Here is a 20,961-nt window from a genome sequence, read left to right as displayed (position 1 = left end):
CTAATCTGCGCTGATTGGGCCGATGACAGTCTGTCGCGATTGGTCGACTGCCTTCAGTCAGAGAGGGAAATGGCCAATAGCTAATCAGCAATTTAAAAAGTAATCACAGTTCATACACGCTCGATAGTGTAGGCGTGGACTTTAGCTGCCACACTATGGCGAGTGGATAGTGCCACGGATAACCGAACGAAGGAGACAGTCGTGTACTCGCCATACCACACACACACACACCTCCGGATGACAACGCTCCCGCTTCCGCCCGCACCCGCCAGGTTTTAGCCTGAGAACCCGCTCCGTTTTCTGCCCGCCGCGCCCGGTCCCGCTAGAGCGGAGAACACAACCAAATATCACCCAGTATACAGTCCAGACAGCCAAGCTGTCTGTATAAAAAAACACACACAGCACAAAGTACACAAAGCTCGTTCGTTCGTTCGCTCTCTCTCTCGCTCTCTCTCTCTCTCTCTCTCCCCGCGCCAGATTTCTGCGGCGCGGGAATACATTTCCGAATAAATCGCGGGAGCAGAACTCTAGCACAGAGCTCCATAAACAAACAGCACGCGTCGCGTTTTTAACGTGACTTTGCACGCGATAAGATAATATATCCAGTTAACCTGATACAGTACACGCGGTTACAAGTAACAAATCACAACTAAATACATTTGCAAGCTAGAGTAAACGAGGCAACAACTTTAACCGCACGTACTTACACTTGAGAAATGTAGGAAGAAACCCATCCTGACGTCCATCAGTTACTCTTTACTGATCCTTCCTTTAACAAACTCAGATGAAGTATTCTTTGTAGCATGTAGCTTCCAGAAGTTTCCAACTGCTTGGTTATAATGCTGATGTTTCATCTTTGGGTAGAGACTCAATATATCCATCTGCAGTGTGACTTCAATCGACCGGCATGTTTGTGTGCGTGTGTGTGTGTGTGTCTGGGTTACTGCGTCAGAGGGCGGGGCCTCAGGTTTGAAATCTCCCGGGTTTGCGCGTGCACGTGAAAAACTTTGTTTCGTTCGTACGTCATGGCGAAACACCTAATGAGTCGGTATCAAGGCGACTCGTTTGAAGCACTATGATTCGACTCTTTTATAGATGAATCAACAGTTTTAAACACTGTATTCTTACAGATTTAAGCCTTAGCTGGATACTTCACTTCACTTAGAGCTGTGTTACACACTACATGGAGGGGAATTTTCAAAAACCCATAATATGGGCTCTTTAAAACAAAATAAATTGTATTTAATGGAGAAATTTGTAGATTTTTTACTCAGAAATGTAAAATGAACACATTTTAGAGCAGTAATGTCAATACAATGATACAGTGATATTTTTTATCCAAGGTTATCATAACAACAGAATCTTACACTGGCCCATGCCAATAAATTGTTAAATATTATAATAATATTGTTTGCAGTCAATTAATTTTTTTTTAAAAAGTACAATTTCTTTCAGAAACAAAACGCAAATGACCATTTTTAATGATCTAGTATTTGAAGCTAGGGATGTCCAGATCCGATCACGTTATTGGAAATCAGGCCCGATCACGTGGTTTCAGACTCGACTGGAATCGGAATTTATTACTTGATTGTTTAAGCTACCTCACAGAAGTGATTTGTTTGTTAACAGAGTTGTTGAATGTTAAAATAAGGTGAATTAAATAAAAAATAAGGAACATCCTGAAACATCCTGATTTTTTGCTCTTCTTTATTTTTTTTTATGTATTATAAAAGTATTAGATCGGTTTCGTTATTGGTAGATACTCAAAATAAAATGACTCGGACTTGAGGGCAAAAAAACATGATCGGGACACCCCTATGGAACATTCACTCAACCGATTCATTCAAAAACACTGATTGATTCAGGAATGCCACTACTGTGTGTTGCTCAAAAGCTTATTTAAAATCATTTTCAACAATGTCCATTGGATGAGCAAAATGTTTAATACGGAGCTACCGATACTGGTGCTAACAGATCATTTTAACTTCTTGCTTTTTGAAATATTGTACAACTTGCACTTGGTGCCCTTGTGAAATAATGATCCAATATATATCTATGTGTGTATGCACTGGCAAGGGTTCTGCTCAAACTGGCTGATGCCTGATTTTCCTGTGATGCCAACTGGTGCTGCATGTGTGGTTGTGTGTATTTGCACAGCTTGTGTTTACATGTGTATAAATGTCTTTGTGTATGTGTGTATTTGTGTGTGTGCTTAGCATCATGCTATAGCCTAGTGTGTGTTTAATGATAAACCTTCACTGGGCTCTGATGGTCCTGTAGATGCACAGCTAGGCCATATGGACACCTTTATCAGGAGATCCCAGCATCCACCACTCCACCGCTAAAGCTACAGCACATATTCTCCATCTGTTTCTTTTATTCCCACTTCTGTCCCCCCCCCATCCCTCCTTCTCACACCTCCCTTCCTTCTCCCTCCCACTCTAATCTGTTTGTAAATGGGTAATTCACAGCAGGGTAAAAATAGACATCATCATCATCATCATCTCATGTCCCACCCTAATTAATGACGGGTCTCTATTTTGCCGGGGGCATTAAAGGCCGACAGGTTTATTAAGTGTTTTTATGAGATTTGTTAACTGAAACAAGAGTGTCAGAGAGGCTGTTTAAGGGGAAAAAGTAATGAGTTGGAATATTGACAGAGAAGAGAGGCCACTTGAGTAGATTTCTTAGTAAACCCTGCTTAGCACACACATCTCCCATTGACACTTATTCTTTTGTTGGGGGCAGCCTCTCAAGTTCACGTTCATTATTGCATTACTGTAATGCCTTTAAAATATGTTTTTGTATCTTTATTGTTTTTGGTTCACTTTCACGGTCTACATCTTTCTTGTGAATTTGAAGCTTGACTCCATTCATTATTTAAGGGATGTTGTCTAATCGGCACAGATTTGCTGCCGTCACCAGGGGGTTCTGGGAAATGTTATTGTCCTGGTGGCACTGTATTACTCCTCTGCTGGGCTCTGCCTGAATGAAAAAAAAAAAAAACCTGCTGATTGGGCTAGATGCACTATTGTTCTTGGAAACAAAGAATTATATTAAAATGATATTTTATATTATGTTATAATATACAGTGCTCAGCATACAGTATATGAGTTAGGCATGGGCTGGTGTAAGATTCTGATGGTATGATAACCTCGGATAAAAATATCATGATTTCACGGGATTGTTATTACTGCTCCAAAATAAGTGAAGTTTATTCATAAACTAATTTCGAGAGGATCACGTGCTTAGGATTTATCACGGCACTTCCAATCATATAAGCCCTCTGCTACTATAAATAACCATAGTTTTCTGTCCATTTTGTCTTCGTTTGGAAGAAACCCCCCTTCCCCCCCTATTCTCCTCCTTTACCTCTGATCGGGTGGCACGGCAGCCCAGTGGTTAGCACTGTGAGCCCCACAGCAAGAACACTCCCGGCCCTGGTCCTGCCAGGCCAGTGGACGTTTCTGTGAGGAGTTTGTATGTTCTCCCCGTGTCCACGTGGGTTTTCCCCGAGTTCTCCGGTTTTCTCCCACCATCCAAAGACATACAACATGTATAACAATCAAGCATTTGTCTAACCCCTTTTCTCATGTTCCCTTAGCTACCGCAGCCGGGGAGTTCTGAGACCCACCGAGCTCAGGCTCCCCTCTCGCTCTGCCAATGAGAGGAAGCCCCGGGCTCGAGGATCCCTTGAGCTCGGGGCTCTCTCCCGGGACAGCATGCCAAACAAGCTTTTTATAGATCATCAGCTAAGTGTGAACTCTTGAAGTTCTTTTTATTTGTCTGGGTAAAAAAAAAAAAAAAATCTTTTTTGAACACAATATATTTTATTTTAAAACATTTAAAAACATTTGGACCTGTAGCTTTTGATGTAGAGTTTTTTTTTTCTGCTGGAGATAATATTGCCCTATAATCCTGTTGACACAACCAAAATATACCTGAACATCTAGATCATATGACATTGTGTGCCTACAGTCTTTTCCACAGTATGCTGATTTTTATTTATTTATTTTTTTTTGTCAGCAAAGACATTACAGATATTTTAAATATGGTTTAGCTCAGGACTCTGGGCTGGCCATTTCATTATTTTAATGTTTGTATACCAAGTCAGATATTTACCTTTTTTTAATGCTAAACTTCTGAGCAATGAGCTGCTTGAGATTCTCAACATTATTCTGTCCTTTCATGCATTCATCTTTCCTAAACAACTTGCTTTTTGATTGAAATTCAGTAAGTTAATGGCATTGCAAAAATGAAAATTCTAGAAATCACACATTTGGAAAGTCTTGTTATGGCTGAAAACCTGGTGTCTGAGAGTTTCATAAATGTTTTCTAATGAGTTATTATTGCATTTCAGGGGTTATTTGTGTTAAAGGGACAGTTCAACCAAAAATTCAACAGCTATCGTTAATTACTCACCCTTTATCCAGCTTTTTAGTTCTGATCACTATATTTTGAAGAATGTTGGAAACCCATAACCATTGGCATCATAGTAAGAAAAAAATATACTACAGAAGTCAATGGTTACAGGATTGCAACATTCTTCAAAATATATTTTTGTAATCATCAGAACAAAAAGAAAACTCAAACTGGTTTGGAACAATTGAAAGGTGGGTAATTGAAATATCTCTCCTGTCCCCTTTTGTGAAATAATTTTTAGTATCTGCATAAATAATGGCATATTTCTCAGTGTGAACTACCACTTCAAATATCTTTCATTCATGTAACAGCTGTGGATTTCCACTCGCTCACAGTACAGGCTCTTGACAGCAAAGAGCTCGTAGTTTCAAAGGGCTTCCCATCAGGGACTCTGTGAAGAGGATTGGAAACTTCCTTAAAAACAAAAAAAAGGATGTGAAATAACAAACAGCTAAAAGACTAGAGTTTTAAGGGAAGAATATGGCAGTTATCTGGGAGTTACTGGACGCTGGTGTTCCTGTAGCCTTAAGAGTGCAGAGAGGACGTAGCATCTCTCCCCCGACGCTCTGCTGCATCTCCAGTTTGGCATAATGAGGACACCGCTGTACTCTTGCTTCTCTCTACCTGTCCTATGGGAGGCAGCGGCTGGTCATGTGACAGGCACAACACTCCTCTGTGTGCTCATTGGTTTGGTCATGTGACCTTCTCTGTGTTCTGTGCCATCTAGTATCTCCACCAGACAGCGTGAATGAGATCGCTTATGATTCTGATGCTCATTAGCTGCTGATTTGTCTTTCATATTAATTAAGGGTATTTTATTTGTTTTGATTGTATGTTTTCTGGCTAAGTTATGTACTTTTTTCTTTCTTTTAATATCTTATTATATGTCTGTATGAGCCAGTAATAAAAATTAAGGTATAAAATAAATTATTGAAATATTTTTTATTAGGGGTGTTTACGTTTTGATTTAAAGGTTTAAATTTATTTAAAGGGCACCCATGATGAAATGGTCTTTAGGAAGCTATTGAGACAGAACTGTGTGTAGTATAATGTGTCCACAGTCATACTGGGGTGATATAAAACAATAAGTCTCTATTTTTAAATAACCTGATGTTAAAATAGGATCCAATTTCCTCCCATTCTGAGGCCCACCTCAACTTGACGTAGGAGTGCAGTTTTCCCACCCACCAAATTGATCGATGGCTGCGTATTAACATGTCTTCGTAGTAACGCATTTAATTATTTCAACAAGACAGGACGTGTGCAAAGCAACTGGGATTAAAAGATCTGTGCAGCTCTCCGTGATCATCAATCATCATCAAATGTGATCAAGAATGAGTTTTACAAATTTAAAACGTGTTTAATACAGTGCATGTTTGTTATGAATTTCAGCGATTTTAGCGTTTTTATCCCCACAGCCGCGTGTCAGAACAATTATAAAAGAAGACGCTTCAATGCCCATTTGTGGACGTTAAATCAGGTTTATTTTTTATTATATTATCATAACAGATATCCATACAGCAGTGTATATTAATGTGTACATTACAATACTGTCACAACTAGCATTAAAGGCACAGGCAACAAAAACAGCTACATTGTGTTCAGAGCAGCAGATTTCAATACTGAGGCATAATAAATAATATGACGGGTGTTTTGAGATGAAACTTTACAGACACATTCTAGAGACACGAAATACTTAAAATAAATCTTTAAAAAGGGGTAAAATAGGTGGATAGGTGTAATCAATAACTTGTGCTAAACACATATTTTAGTTTGTTAAGAGCTAATTTCTCTACAACTTATTTACTAACTTTATTATCTTACATAGGGAATTAGATACTTTTGTTATTTTTGTCAACAAATAAGGAATCTTTTAAACATAATGCAACTTCTTATTACCTCAAACAATAGTTTGAGTTTAAGAGAGTTCTGTGGTGGAAATGATTTGCTTTGTATAAAGAAGCAAAATATTTTGTATTTACGAAAATAATTTTATAGTTAAGATTTTAATATATTCCTAAAATAATTAATCATTCGTCATGTTTGATCTTAAACAGGCTTTTCAGTGACATTTTTTTCTCCAAGGTAATCAAGTATATTGATATATTAATTAATTCATTCATTCATTCGGCTTAGAAGGAATGCCGCCAATGAACCGCCAACTTACATATGTTTTACATAGCAGATGCCCTTCTAGCTGCAACCCATCACTGCGAAACACCCATACACTACTGCTAATTTAGTTTATTCAATTCACCTATAGCGCATGTCTTTGGACTGTTGGGCAAACCGGAGCACCTGGAGGAAACATGTGGAGTACATGCAAACTCCACACAAAAATGCCAACTGACCCAGCCGTGGCTCAAACTACCTACCTTCTTGGTGTAAGGCGACAATGATAATTACTGAGCCACTGTTTCACCCTATATTGAAATCATTTTATTTAAAAAAAAATGTATTATTATAAAAAAATGTTTGTCATTTATTCATTTACACACAAGGAACACTTCAATATATAATTTTGAATAATCTAAAATGATGTTTGTTTCTGTGTTATAAATTACAAATATTATTCTTTCTAAATAAGTGATTTTAAAAAAGTACTTTTAGAGTCATTTTTGGGAACTTTCCATTCATTTCTCTTACTAATTTCTAACACTTGTATATGTATACATAAAAATAGGATTTTTAATGTATGATGTACAGTAAGAATTACCCTAAAATGATGAATGAACTCTCCTTACAAGAAAACCTATATCTAAAAATTAAACAGCCAAATACTCAGAGCCTGTAGTGTCTGTGAGAACACTTGTATTGTTTATATGTGTGTGGCTCAAAAGCAGAGCTAAAGAGAGAAAACTATTTAAAACCAGGTCATTTACACAAAGCCTGTGAAATGAAATAAAAAAGACCATAGAATACTATAGAAAGCTCTGAGAGGGGGAATATGGGATGGAAAGGCTAGCGTAGTTTTGCCACATGGCTGGTCTGTGAGGTCAGCAGGGGGCAGCGCTGTCAACACTATCCACAGTGGGCGAGATCCGGTGGAGGCAGGACTCAGCCATGGCAATGCTCATGCTACCATATGGTGCCACTCAGAGGATGGCAACCCCCATCCTCAGCCTCAGTGCCCGACTGAGTAGAAATAATGGCAAACTGTACAGCAGCCAGTGCTGAATAGACATAGCCAACAGACACGTTGAGACCGGGCCACTGTTATCTGGAGAACTGTCAAAAGCGGATATTTAAGCAGTAGGAGACAGAGTGGGAGCAAACTGTGAGGAGGATGTCAGTGCTGTCTAATAATTTGAAGAGATTACTCTTAGCTTGAAAGAGTTATTTGTTTATAGCTTTTTTATGGTGTGTTTTCTTGATGATGTACTGTTGTTTTTAAAAAAAAAAAGTTTTACAGTGTGTACAGATGTGAAAACAATTCCTGCTCGCAAATGGATCGATGAAAATTACAAAACATAAGCATGCCAGGCCACTAGATGACGATGTCACTGTGTGAACACTAGACATCTGCACAAATACAGTCCGGTAATCCACCAGTTTTTTAATTATACTTTTTTATTTGCTTTATTAACAAGAACCAGCAGCGGTGCGGTGGCGCAGCAGGTAGTGCTGTCGCCTCACAGTAAGAAGGTTGCTAGTTTGAGCCCCTGGATTAGATGGCATTTCTGTGTGGAGTTTTTATGTTCTTCACGTGTTGGCATGTATTTCCTGTGGGTGCTTTAGTTTCCCCCACAGTACAAAGACATGTGGTATAAGTGAATTAGGTAGGCTAAAGTGTCCGTAGTGTATGTGTGTGAATGAGAGTGTATGGGTGTTTCCCAGTGATGTTTGCAGCTGGAAGTGTATCCGCTGCGTAAAACATTTTCTGAGTAAGTTGGCGGTTCATTCTGCGGTGGCGACCTCTGATTAATAATGGGACTAAGCCAAAAAGAAAATGAATGAATGAACAAGAACCAGCATGTACAGTTTTATTATACAACAAAATCACTTTACATTCCCTAACAAGAAGGATTAAATGAGAAAAAAGATAAAATAATAGAGGCTATAGTTATCAAATTACATATAAATATATTACACATAATTTTACAATTTTAGTTACAATCAAGTACAATCAAGAGTTTTTAAATGCATGTATACAAACATTTTTATTTAACGATTACACATAATCATTTTAATCTGGATAAGTTGGAGGTTCGTTCCGAGGGGCAACCTCTGAAATAGAGACTAAGCCAAAAGAAAATGAATGAGTGAAAATTAAATTTCTTTAATTCTTTCTTTAAATTTCATTAATTCCCTGATGAATAAAGGGACTAAGCCGAAGGAAAATTAATAAATAAATGAATAAATCAATTAATAAATTGGTTGTTTAGTTGTCTATATATTTATATATTTAATTGTCTATAATTGTCTCTATTTTTAGCCTTTTCTTACCACGATCCTACTTAATAAAAACATAATAACACATAATAGCATAACATAATAAATATTATTTTAAATACTAAATCCTATAACTAATATCCTATTTTCTAACACTTTAAAAATGTAAATAATGTAAAGGTTATTGGAGTATGTTCCACAGGAAAGTACAGTAATATTTAAGAAATCGATTATGTTTTTAAGTTTTTTATTTAAAATGTCATGTTTAGTTTGGTACTAGTTTCATACTATTCATTTATAATTTACTGTGAACTTTACTAGAAATTTCTGAGTGAAAGGTGGCATGGTGGCTCAGTGGTTAGCACTGTCGCCTCACAGCAAGAAGGTTACTGGTTTGAGTCCTGGCTGGGTCAGTTGGCATTTCTGTGTGGAGTTTGCATGCTCTCCCCTTGTTCGTGTGGGGTCTCTCTGGGTGCTCCGGTTTCCTCCAAAGTCCAAAGACAGGTGAACTGGATGATCTGAATGAGTGTGTATTAGGGCTATATATAGTTTTAGCATCGATATCGCAATGTGTGCATCCGCAAAATGATCTGTAATGTTGAATTGGGATTATATTTGACCAGGAGCCACAGTCAATGAAGATTTTTACCATAATGGAGCAAAAGTTTATCATTTATATCTGTATTTAAGGCCCGTGACTGTATGAGCATTTTAAGAGAGTTTAAAGCATTTAGACACAACAAATTGTACTATTTGTAACTTTAATAAAAAAAAAAATATATATATATATATATATATATATATATATATATATATATATATATATTTCACTTAATTATTTACACAATGAAGTCTATGCAGTGCTATTTTACATTTGATTTTTTAAATTTCTGTACCTGACTTCTTACTAAACACAGCTATACAAGTAATCTGGTCTCTCATATCGCAATATGTATCACAAAAAAAAAAACAAAAACATCGCAATGTTTTTACAATATTGTGCAGTTCTAGTGTGTATGGGTGTTTTTTAGAGATGGGTTGCAGCTGGAAGAGCATCCACTGCGTAAACATATGCTGGAATAGTTGGCGGTTCATTCCCCTTTGGCAACCTTTGAAATAGAGACTAAGACAGGAAAAATTATAAATTTATGGAAAATTTTTTGTTCAACCTCTTTAAATATTTTATTACATTTTAATTACATTTTTTACAGTGTAAATTCACTCATAGGCTTTGAAATTATTGATAGCTTTTAGTTCTTTATTTGTATTGGCCAGAGAAAAAATATGATTATATTATAATAAATTAATCAGCTATATACATTTTAATGTGAAAAAGGATTGCTGTGTTTTTATGTCATACAGGATTTCATTAACAGAACAAATCCTTGATTAAGTTTTCTTAAAAATATTGAATCACTCCAAAAAAATAAATAAATAAATGAATAAAATAAATAAAGTAGCATTAGTTTTTTTCTGTGTCTGGATTTTAAACCCTCACAAGAAGTATCTGGTCATAGTTGCCAGCCTTCTTATCTGAACTACGAATTAGACGGGAGGTTTTGAATACAAAAATAGACTTTATTTAACATAATAAAACCCAAAAAGTGCAGAGCAGACCTCCGTGCAATCTGAAGTCTCCCCTGGACAATTCTGAAGTATTTTGTGTATGTGCACATTTTTTTTTTTTTCTCTGCCCCATCTCTAAGTGTTCTCGTTTTAACTTCTGACCATCCTTGGCTACATTTTTGCTTTCAAGTATACGTTTAGGTGATCTTGTTATTCTTGACTCTTAGTCCTGCTAGCCCAAAGCAACTGTTTTCACACCAGACATGTCACTTCATAGATGCAACTTCTTCTGTTTACATCAGGGCTATTCAATTAGTAAATAAGAAAAGCATCCCAAATGAGGAGCTGGAGAGATGTGACTTGTAATATGAGAGATGACAAAACAGCATATAAGAGCCCATATGTTGTAGTTTTGGTTTTTAAAACACCCAGCTTGTATTTTTTTTACATTAAAATGTTAAAATATTGTATTTTGAAACTACATAATATCAGTGCATTGTTGGATGGGCTTTTTATTTCAACATTTTTTTCAAATATTGAATTTCAAAGCACAACAAAAGCAGTGCAATGCTCAGGTAGGCTTCTTCTACATTATCACTCTCTCATTCATAATTTATGTTTTCAACTGCATAACAATTACGGATGCAACAATTATAGATTTTGGTTGTGCGATTATACAGTCTGAAGAATAATCATGGTTTTACGGTTATCAAGTCTAATGTAAATTTAAGCTTTGTATTAGGTAAGTATTTCAATTATCTGCATCCTTACATACATAATCATTTTTAATCATTTCTAATAATTCGTCTAACGTATCTTTTATATACATTGCACTGAAAACCACGCACAACTTTTACCACTACAGCGATAGATGTTTTCTACTCAGTGCATCTGGAAGGTGCGAGAGCATCGCTCTGCTTGCGCACCCATATTGGCATATTCTTACATTGGAAATAACAAACTTGCGTGAAAAAGATGAGAAATATATGTATGGCCCCCTGCTATATTTAATCCTGTGTGCGTGTGAATTAATTAGCCTTGACGTATAAGCTCAGAACTTTAAACTAGTGCACAGGTGGCATAACTTCCCAAGTAGCAAAGAATTCTGGCCCTAATTTGGCATAAATCTGGCACAGAAGTCATTTAAACGGCACTGGCATGCAGCATGTGGGCCAAACATGGCCCTGGTTTTGCAGAGGTGGCATCTTCTTTAAGGCAACACACAATACTTGGGCCAGATGTAAAATGTAGTATTTGGCCCAGATGTTAATACATGGCATTTGGGCCATGTAAGTTTGGCTTTACTTGACCCACATTTAAAATACATTTTTATTATTTTCAAATAAAAAGTTTTACCAATCAGGTCTCTTCGAGAAAAAGCACACCCATAGCGCACCTAAAGAACAATGATTCATGGGTTTATTAATTTCATTGCAGTCGCGACACACTAACAAATCTGGCCCAGTTCAGGCTCAGTTTTGGGTTATGAACTTGGCTGAAACTTGGCCCAGATATGGTTCATGTTTGGCTCTTGTCTGAAAGCCAGACTTGGTCTACTCTTGTACCGTAATTCACTGCGGCATTTGAGCCAAGCAAAAGCTGACTATTTGGGCCAGAGATGTTTTGCTATGTGGGTTTGTTTAATTGCAGCATTTTCGTTCCGTGCAACAGAAACATGGAGTTAAGACACCTTTATGATTAAGTATCCAAATGTTTTTGGCTGCTCGCGCAACGATTATCAGGTGACTCACTCTCTGCGCAGCCTTTAACTGCAGCTCAAGCTGTATTGAACAGACGCATGTCACTTCATAATTATAGCGGCCATTTTTCGACTCAACTAAATTTATTTTTGATGTCTTGGTCACAGAGGGCCAGGACCAATTGCCTCCAAGTTTAGCCCGCGGGCGCCCAATTGAATAGATCTGACATACATTGTTGTGATGGTACATTAACTTGATAATATGTTACTTACTCTCCTGAATGCCTTTCACAGATATAACTTCATATGAGTATTTAACATTTATAATATTTTTTTTTCAGCCTCACAGCAAGAAGGTCGCTGATTCAAGCCTCAGCTGGGTCAGTTTGTGGAGTTTGCATGTTCTCCTCGCGTTTGTTTGGGTTTCCTCCGAGTACTCTGGTTTTCCCCACAGTCCAAAGACATGCGGTACAAGTGAATTGGGAAGGCTAAATTGTCCGTAGTGTATGAGTGTGAATGAGTGTGGATGTTTTCCAGAGATGGGTTGGGTAAAAACATATGCTGAATAAGTTGGTGGTTCATTCCGCTGTGGCGACCCATGATTAATAAAGGGACTAAGCCGAAACGAAAATGAATTAACATTTTTTTAGCAGCTTCTCATAACAAGCTCCTGTGCAGTCTTTCTAATCTTACACAAACCTAGTTTTATCCTGGCTCGTGTTTACCGTACACTACTACATACTATTAGAGAATAAAAAATCTGCTTCAATCTCCAGTTTGGTTACTGTTATTCCACGTGGTAATGACCGCCGCAAAATCAACCCTCCAAATAATTCAGTTCATTTGAAGTCCATTTATTTTCAGGTGTCTGTCTGCAGAAATCAATCATGCATGGAGCTGCCTGTATCTGAAAAGGGGGGCTTAATTTGTAAATTGGTAGGGAGTGATATTCTCGCTATGTTCCTGACGCTTTCACATGGTGTACTTTGATGGATTTCCGCTCTCTTTCAAACATTGATCTCCAGGTGATGGGATAAATCATTCTAGTCTGGCCTCTGTGACTCGGGTCCCCTTGCGAGATCTAGAAGTCACCTATTGCTGAATTTATAAGCAAAAGCATCTTAAAGAAATGCAGTTAAACAGCTGTTTAATGCAAAACATAAGCGGCTGCCATATACAAAGAGGTCTTTAATTCATGGAACCAATATAGTGAAAGTGCTGCGTTCATTGAAGAGGCTAAATTTGGCTCATTTTTATCAAGAGTGATGAGACCATTTCTTTCTCAGGTACTTCTGGTGTGGGAGTTTGCCTGGGGGATTAAATTGCTGCCCTGTTTGTCATTCAAGAAAGTGTTGTGGATAGGACGAGGAGGTGTTTTTGTGCTTTGGGGATTCCTTGTCTTTCATAGTGTATGTTTATTAATGTTTGTTTGTTTAGGGTGTCACAGTGTTCTCAAAATATTTTAGTGTACCATGCAGGAGTATGTTTTTCAGGAAGATGCTATTTTAGTCTTTCTACTTTCTAAGTTCAGATCAGTATGTTTCTCAGTGAATTACACCTAATTTCAAGTACATTGCAGTAAGAATGTATATGCATACATGCAGTGTAGGGCTGAAACTGATCACATGTAACTTGGACAGTTTTTGAAAATGTAGTGCTTTTTAATTAGATTGTTACATTTTTTATGTTACATTTTCCCCTATGATGAAAATAAACTATTGCAAGCTGTTTGGACAGAACTGTATAGGTATAGTGTGTCCACAGACATATTGGGGTAATAGAAACACAACAAGTCTTTTTAAGATATTTTTTATTTTATATTTCCTGACATTAAAAAAGGACAGTGATTTTGAATATTTTTTTTTTTGCAAATAAATTGGGATAAAAATAAAACAGTTTCCACAAACATTTAGGATCTAACAGTTTTCAACATTGTTAATAATATATTTGGCTATTAGCATAGAAGGATTTCTGAAAGAAACTTTAAGCATTTTTACAATTGTTTACATATGCACAAGTGTATTGCATGTATTTTTACCAATATAATACGTTTCCATGTTTGATTAAATCCATTTTTCAACTCAGACTGAACACTTTCTAAATGATGTACTGTGCATTTGTATTTTTTCGTGTGACTGTGTTCAGATTTGTCCTCTCGTGTTAGAGGATGAATGGATCTGCCGTTCCCTGTGAGCTGCATTTATGGCTCCATCACAGGCTGCCAACGTGCGCTGCTCCCTCATAAACGTGTGTTTGTCCCGGCCGCTATGAATGATGTCGAATGTACACGAACTCAACCTCAGCAGTACTTTCACTACATCTCTGTCCCTCGTCTGTCCTTTCATACAACATCCTGGCACAGATCGGGTGGATTTATGCCCATGTAGGGAGCTGAGAGGCCCAGCGGACATGATAAATGGGCCAGTCTGTAGACCCAACCAAAGCCTCGGCAAGAACGCAGCGCAACAGCCAATGGTGTACAGTTGTAGCTTCTGTCATGGTGTGCGTTTGCACGAGCGACTGCTGACAGATGTTTAATCATGGCCGTTTCCATGTGCTCGACCGACAGCTGAGTCCAGCTGTCACGAAGCAGGGGAAAACGCCTCAAAAAACCCACACGTATCTCCACGACACTTTTCCTTCACTTTACCACATTAATTAAAGCTTCCGCGTACCTTAATTACAGCAAGATCTATGCTAATGTTGGAGTCCTGTGTGAATTGCTCGCCATCTTCTTGCAGGCTCTCTACCTTATTTGCATTTCACAAAAGGTTTACTTCTATTCCTGGATGAGAAGGGGAGAGAGAGAGAGAGAAGCAAATGATTTGTGATGGGGAAGAGGGGTTTGCGCTAGTAAAGTAAAGCTGTGGTTCACTTTCGTATAACCTTGCGCTTCACTTATGGGTCTTTGTTTTATGTGCTGTCTCAATTATGGCAAGCCTGGGCTGCTTTCCTGAATATCATTTCCTGCTCAGAGTACAAAGCACTTTCATATGTTCTTTTGCAGTGCCAAGCTCAATGTTTGTCTCTGTTTCTCGTGTTTTTCATAAAGTGCTGAAAGGTCTTTTTTTGTAGTCTAGAGATGCTCAATTTCATCTTGGTGCTGCATAGTTAATGTTAGATGCTGGAGCTAAAGGTCATTGAGATGTGGATGTTTGAAAGGAGAATGTTGCATCTTCATTTTTAAACATGGAAGAGCTAACGAGCTGTGCTTAATTTTGTGAGATTTTAGATCCCATTTGACGTTATTAGAAAGTATGATGTTACGATTTACCAATAATAGGGCATGTCAATATGACGAAATACATGGTAAAAATTAAAATTCTATCATTTCATATTATGTTGTATTTTTTTATTTTTTATTTTTTGCACATAGGTGCGTTCAACATGAAGCAAAGCTACAGCTGGTTGTCAATGAGATTAGCCGAGCGCAGGTGGGAGTGGAGTTGAAAACGCAGCCTTCAGGCCAAACAATTCGGGGCTCAAATTTGTGGGAGTCATGATGACCGATCACATGGCGTGATCATTTATTTATTTATTTATTTATTCCAATAACAACAAAGATTTACAGTACAAATAAAACATAATGCAGTCTCTACAAGTTCATTTTTAAACAATATGGGAATTATAAATTAATTTTAAGTAGCCTACATAACAAACACATGAGAAATAAGGGGGAAACAAGAGAGAACATAAAAAGGAAATAAATATCCACGAATAGGGTTATTTGGGATAATAAAATTTTTTTTTTTTATAAAAGCACTTTAATCCAAAAAGATTGAACAAAAGGACCAACATAAATGAGCTACACTTTAAGTAGAAATTTCCCAGAAAGAGCAGGTACATCAATGTCACTTTTAACATTTCTGCATAAATGGCTTGACATAAGATAAAATATTTTAATCATATATTTTATATTTAATAAAATAATTTGTTGTGTTTTGAAATTTGTGAGATGGAATTTGTCCAATAATAAACCCCAAAAACACGTGGTCGTTGTCATGATGTGAACTCAATTACAGCTAATTGTCTAATATTCGTGTTGTTATCTCAGCTCCAGCAGTCACACTTAAGATGCTGCACAGGCTGAAACAGTTGTCTGATTTCGGAGCACTGTTGCGGTACTTTGATGCCACATGTGACAGTCATGTGGCATCGGTGAATCATCAATCCAGACAAAATTTCTAACCAGCGTGCACTGCTACAAGACATATTTTGATGGATCTGCGCAGCAGATCTTTATGCTGCCATGCCACACTGCTCAGTACAGTGAAAAGTTCCTTCATTCGTTTTCTTGTCAGCTTAGTCCCTTTATTATTCACAGCAGAATGAACTGCCAACTTATTCCCACCTCTGGGAAACATTCACACACACATTCACACACACTCATACACTACGGACAATTTACAATAACAGGGTCACACAATAACACCAATTTGGAAGTCAATGCACAACATAATTTACTTATCAAAGATGAATTTTTTGAATATAGATAAGCCCAAATTATACATAGTGTTAAGCTTGAGAGCTTTTCACTATGGGCCCGTCTGGATACAGACTTGCGACCCCGAGATGTTTCATCCTTCTCTTTAAATACCCTATAAGAGCAATAAATGGTTCGATTGTTAAAGTTAACCAGTGACTTAAAGATTTACTCATCTGTTGGGATTTAATCCAAATCTATCAAAGATAGTGAACAAAACCTTGTTACTAGTCCCACCTGAGTATTTATCAATACTAGAGGGGAAGGAAAGTTCAGGAAAGAGGGCAAAAATGTGTGAAAGTCTATGGGCTTTTTTCTTTAGATTCCAGAGTTCTCGTTGTTTTATTACAGGGCACATTTACAGTAAGTCTGAGTAAAATCCATCCTACAGATAGATGGATAAATGTTGCTCTCTGTATTACCAAAATTGAATTACCCCAATGAATACATTAAAGTGTAATACCAAACTGAACTCTGTTTAGTATTATTTGCTGTGAAAGATCAACATCTGAAACCCCCTTAAAGAAACCTCAACACTCTTTCTCTTGGAACTAATAATGAACTTGTTGCTTCAGTGCTGGAGCTTGTTGTTTGAGTGTCTCTTTGACACGCAGGACATGTTTGCTGGTGACTGTAGGGGTGCACAGGGGGAGGGAGACCCGGGTTAGGGATGAGGGCAGGTGTTCAAATCATCTCCTTGTCTTTCACCGGGACACGTTCTGCATGGCTGGTCGCACGTTGATTACATTCCATATAGCATATGCTTTTAACTCTCTATGTAGGTTGCTTATTGTAATATACGTCATATGGCATCGTCATGGCGGAGGAGTCTGTGAGGAAGACCTCTTTAGGGTAAGTAAAGCTCTGGACAGATGTTTAGATTGGGCTGAGTTGTAGGTGTCATGTAACTTAAGAACGATCTCGAGTTAATCATTTTGTTGGATTTTCTTTTTTGGAAGGTGTTTATGCAATCTGTGATTGATTGTTTAGGATGACCCCACAGGTTGGAAAGAAGTGAGCTGAAGCTGGAGTGATCATTGTGGTGTACTTGGTTACTTTGAGATTGGATGTGTATAGCTGGTTCTGTGTAAATTTTGTATGACTATATTTTGAAATATGCCAACATTGTCTTCAGTCACTTAGATTAATAATAACCGAGTGGTTATCTGCAACATATTGTACTCTCACAGTAAACGCACATTCAAGTTGCATTTAGGATTTTGTATGTTAGTTTGATTATGTTTTGTGTAATGGATTTAAAAGAAAAATTCTAATACTTACAGTTCAAAATACTGTGGTAACTGGACAATTGGAAACTGGGCATAATAAACATTACTGTTGGCTTTTGGGTCAAAACATAAACAAGAATTGAAAATATTGTCATAAGCAAAAACAGTCAATCATGTAAATAGCATATATAATAATACTAAACTTGGGGTATTAGATAAACAAAAAAGTGTAATATACATGTAAAATGTTAAAATGGGAGGTGGTTGTTAACTTGTTTTTTTTTTTAAATGTTAATATCAAAATTATTCAAAATAATTGTATTTTAAATTTATTTATTCATTGAAAAAGGTTAAAAGTTGGGGTCTATAAGCTAATGTAAAATTAGCTTTTATAATAAAGGGGTTATATTTAATGTGTTTATAAAATGTTAATAGTGGTGGATCAGCAGGATAATTATTGTAAAACTTGTAAAAATTGATGTATTTTACATGCCTAATATGTAGAAGCTGGCAGTGAAATCTGAAGGTAACAAGGTAGAAATCATACATTTGCTGAAAAATGTTAAAACACTTGGTACTTTTGTTATATTTAAATGTAAATTGTTAAGGGGAAAAATACAGTTGAAGTCAGAATTATTAGCCCCTTTTGAATTATATATATATATCCTAAATGATGTTTAACAGAGCAAGGAAATGTTCACAGTATGTCTGATAATATATTTTCTTATATATATTTTAAGTGAAAGTATTTGTTTTATTTTGGCCAGGATAAAAGCAGTTTTAATAAATTAAAAAAAAAACATTTTATGCTCAAAATTTTAAGCCCCTTCTATTTTTTTTTTTTCAAAAAGTCTACAGAACAAACAGTCGTTATATAATAATTTTCCTAATTATCCTAACTTGCCCAGTTCACCTAATTAACCTAGTTAAGCCTTTAAATGTCACTTTAGGCTGTGTAGAAGTGTCTTGAAAAATATATATTATTTGCTGTCATCATGGCAAAGATAAAATAAATCAGTTATTATAAATGAGTTATTAAAACTATTATGTTTAGAAATGTGTTGAAAAGATTTTCTCTCCATTAAGCAGAAATTGGGGGGAAAAATTAATAATGGGACTAATAATTCAGGGGGGCTAATAATTCTGACTTCAACTGCATGTTAAAATTGAAAATGTCAAATCAGAAGGTAAGTTGAGGTTAAAGAATTGAGGGTTCATAATCTATATTGTTATATTTGAATGTATAATGTTGCAAATAAGGGGTTATCGATTAAAATGTCTAAATTTAAAAGTGAAATTTCTAACCCGTGGCATTATTTACTGAAAATGTTATTGATGGTAAAATGAAACCATCAAATGTTAAAATTGATTACCTTATTGTACACTGTAAAAATATCTGGTAATTACCAAGTTCTGTATTTCATGATTTACATTTCATTCTGTTTATTTTATGAATTACATTATTGGATATGGACCTCTGCTCTGTCTATTTTTGATTATATTGCCAGGTTTTTTATTGTAATGTACTACAACAATACAGACAATATATCATTTAAAACTATTAAAAACGACAATACAAGTCACTTTTCAACATAAAAAGTTGAAGAGGAGTGATCAAGATCCCGAAATGCAGTTTTAAAGCATAATAATAATAATAATAATAATAATAATAATAATAATAATAATAAATAATAATCATAATAATGAATCTAAATACATGGAAAGTTGTTAATTTACGGATTTATTTCCGTTTAGTTGATTGATTTTTAAGTTGACAATAAAATCTGAAGGTAAATGGAGGAATTACTATGAGATTACTATGATAAAGCAATTACTATGTTAAAAATACTATTTGAAAGTACATTACTACAAAGCAGAGACTATTGGGTCATATAAAATACAAGGGGTTAGTGAATTCCACTTGAGGGATAAAATTAGGGTAATTATTAAGCTACATTGTTATTTACAAGTGACATTTGAAAAAATTAAATAAAATAAAAAAGATGTTAAACGGCAAGCTCAATAGCTTAGTCCCTGATTTATCATTATTTGTATAATTTTATAATTAAAAGACAAGCTAAAAACGTTAAACTGTCCACTGTTAAATTTGAGCCTAAATTCTGCTGTTCTTCATCTCTCTCTCATCCTCCCAGTTTGCACCAGCAGTTTGCCAACTACAAGGAGCAGGTGAGGCGGACTGGCCCGGAGCCCCAGCAGAGGCAGCAGGGCCAACACAAGGATGACGCCCCCACCTGTGGCATCTGCCACAAGACCAAGTTTGCTGACGGCTGCGGAAACCTGTGCTCCTACTGCCAGACTAAGTTCTGTGCCCGGTGCGGAGGACGGGTCTCTCTGCGCTCCAATAACGTGAGTACCTCCTCCGTCCTCTGTGTCTAGAGCTGCATCTGTGCACATTTAAACAGGGACAGGAGAAAAGGCGAGCGAAAGGTTAATTGGGCATTAGTCAGAGGAGATGACGCTACTGCCCGCGGGGGGTCGCCGCTCACCCATGCTGCGATGCCCAAGTTGCCGCTGGGTCTCCACAGGGGCAGCCGTACCACGCAAAGGGGAGCACCTGAATTGGTGGATCACCTCCTGGAGTGTGATATTTACCTACGCTTTCTGTTCCTTTCACCCAGTCCAGAGCGCTAATTAGTGTTTGGTGGTAATGAGTACAGTGTAGAATCAACAGAAGGAGAGCTTTAGAGGAACTGGAATAGGCAATGAGGGCAGTGGGGTGGACATGGGGGTGAATGTAATTATTAACACAGATTCAGTTATTGATGTATTCATTTGGAGTAAATATGTACTATATAGGCTTTAAGAGCAACACAATGAAGGCTTTTTGTGCTGCAACTATTGTTCAAAAATAGTTTTGGGATACTTGCAACTGGCGAATAAATCAGGAAAGTTTGTGTTGGTCAATGCTACAGTACAGTTAGTTAGTTATTTAGTTAGTTTGTTTGTTTATGTTTTATTTTGTTTCTAATATTCAGTCAGTGGATTATGGATAATATTTCACCACTTTTTAATATGTTATTAAAATTTGGTATAACTTGTTTTCACACCTGCCTTATTTAATTCGCACTCGTTCATTTGGGGTGAGAACATGATCCAAACTAGAACAGACCCAACCGCAAAAAGTACTGCACCTTTTTGGACTAATCCAG

The 20,961-nt window shown here is 36.7% G+C and overlaps 1 protein-coding gene across 44 annotated transcripts in view; it reads left to right on the top strand.

Annotated features, from left to right (window-relative positions):
- Positions 1-20,961, top strand: part of rims1a (regulating synaptic membrane exocytosis 1a) — a 132,226-nt gene that overhangs the window by 25,501 nt on the left and 85,764 nt on the right. For all 44 annotated transcript variants that reach the window (XR_015506000.1, XR_015505997.1, XR_015505999.1 and 41 more), the window contains exon 3: positions 19,945-20,158. Coding sequence is in view for 33 of the 44 variants with exons in the window: in XM_087279441.1 (XP_087135567.1) it covers positions 19,945-20,158 (214 nt within the window). In the remaining 11 variants the exon portion in view is untranslated. The remainder of the gene's footprint in view (positions 1-19,944; positions 20,159-20,961) is intronic.

Source organism: Danio rerio, chromosome 13 (assembly GCF_052040795.2).
Source record: "Danio rerio strain M-AB ecotype USA chromosome 13, GRCz13ab, whole genome shotgun sequence".
Lineage (NCBI taxonomy): Eukaryota > Metazoa > Chordata > Actinopteri > Cypriniformes > Danionidae > Danio > Danio rerio.
Note: the sequence above shows the minus strand (reverse complement) of the source record. Positions and strands in the feature narration are given on the sequence as shown.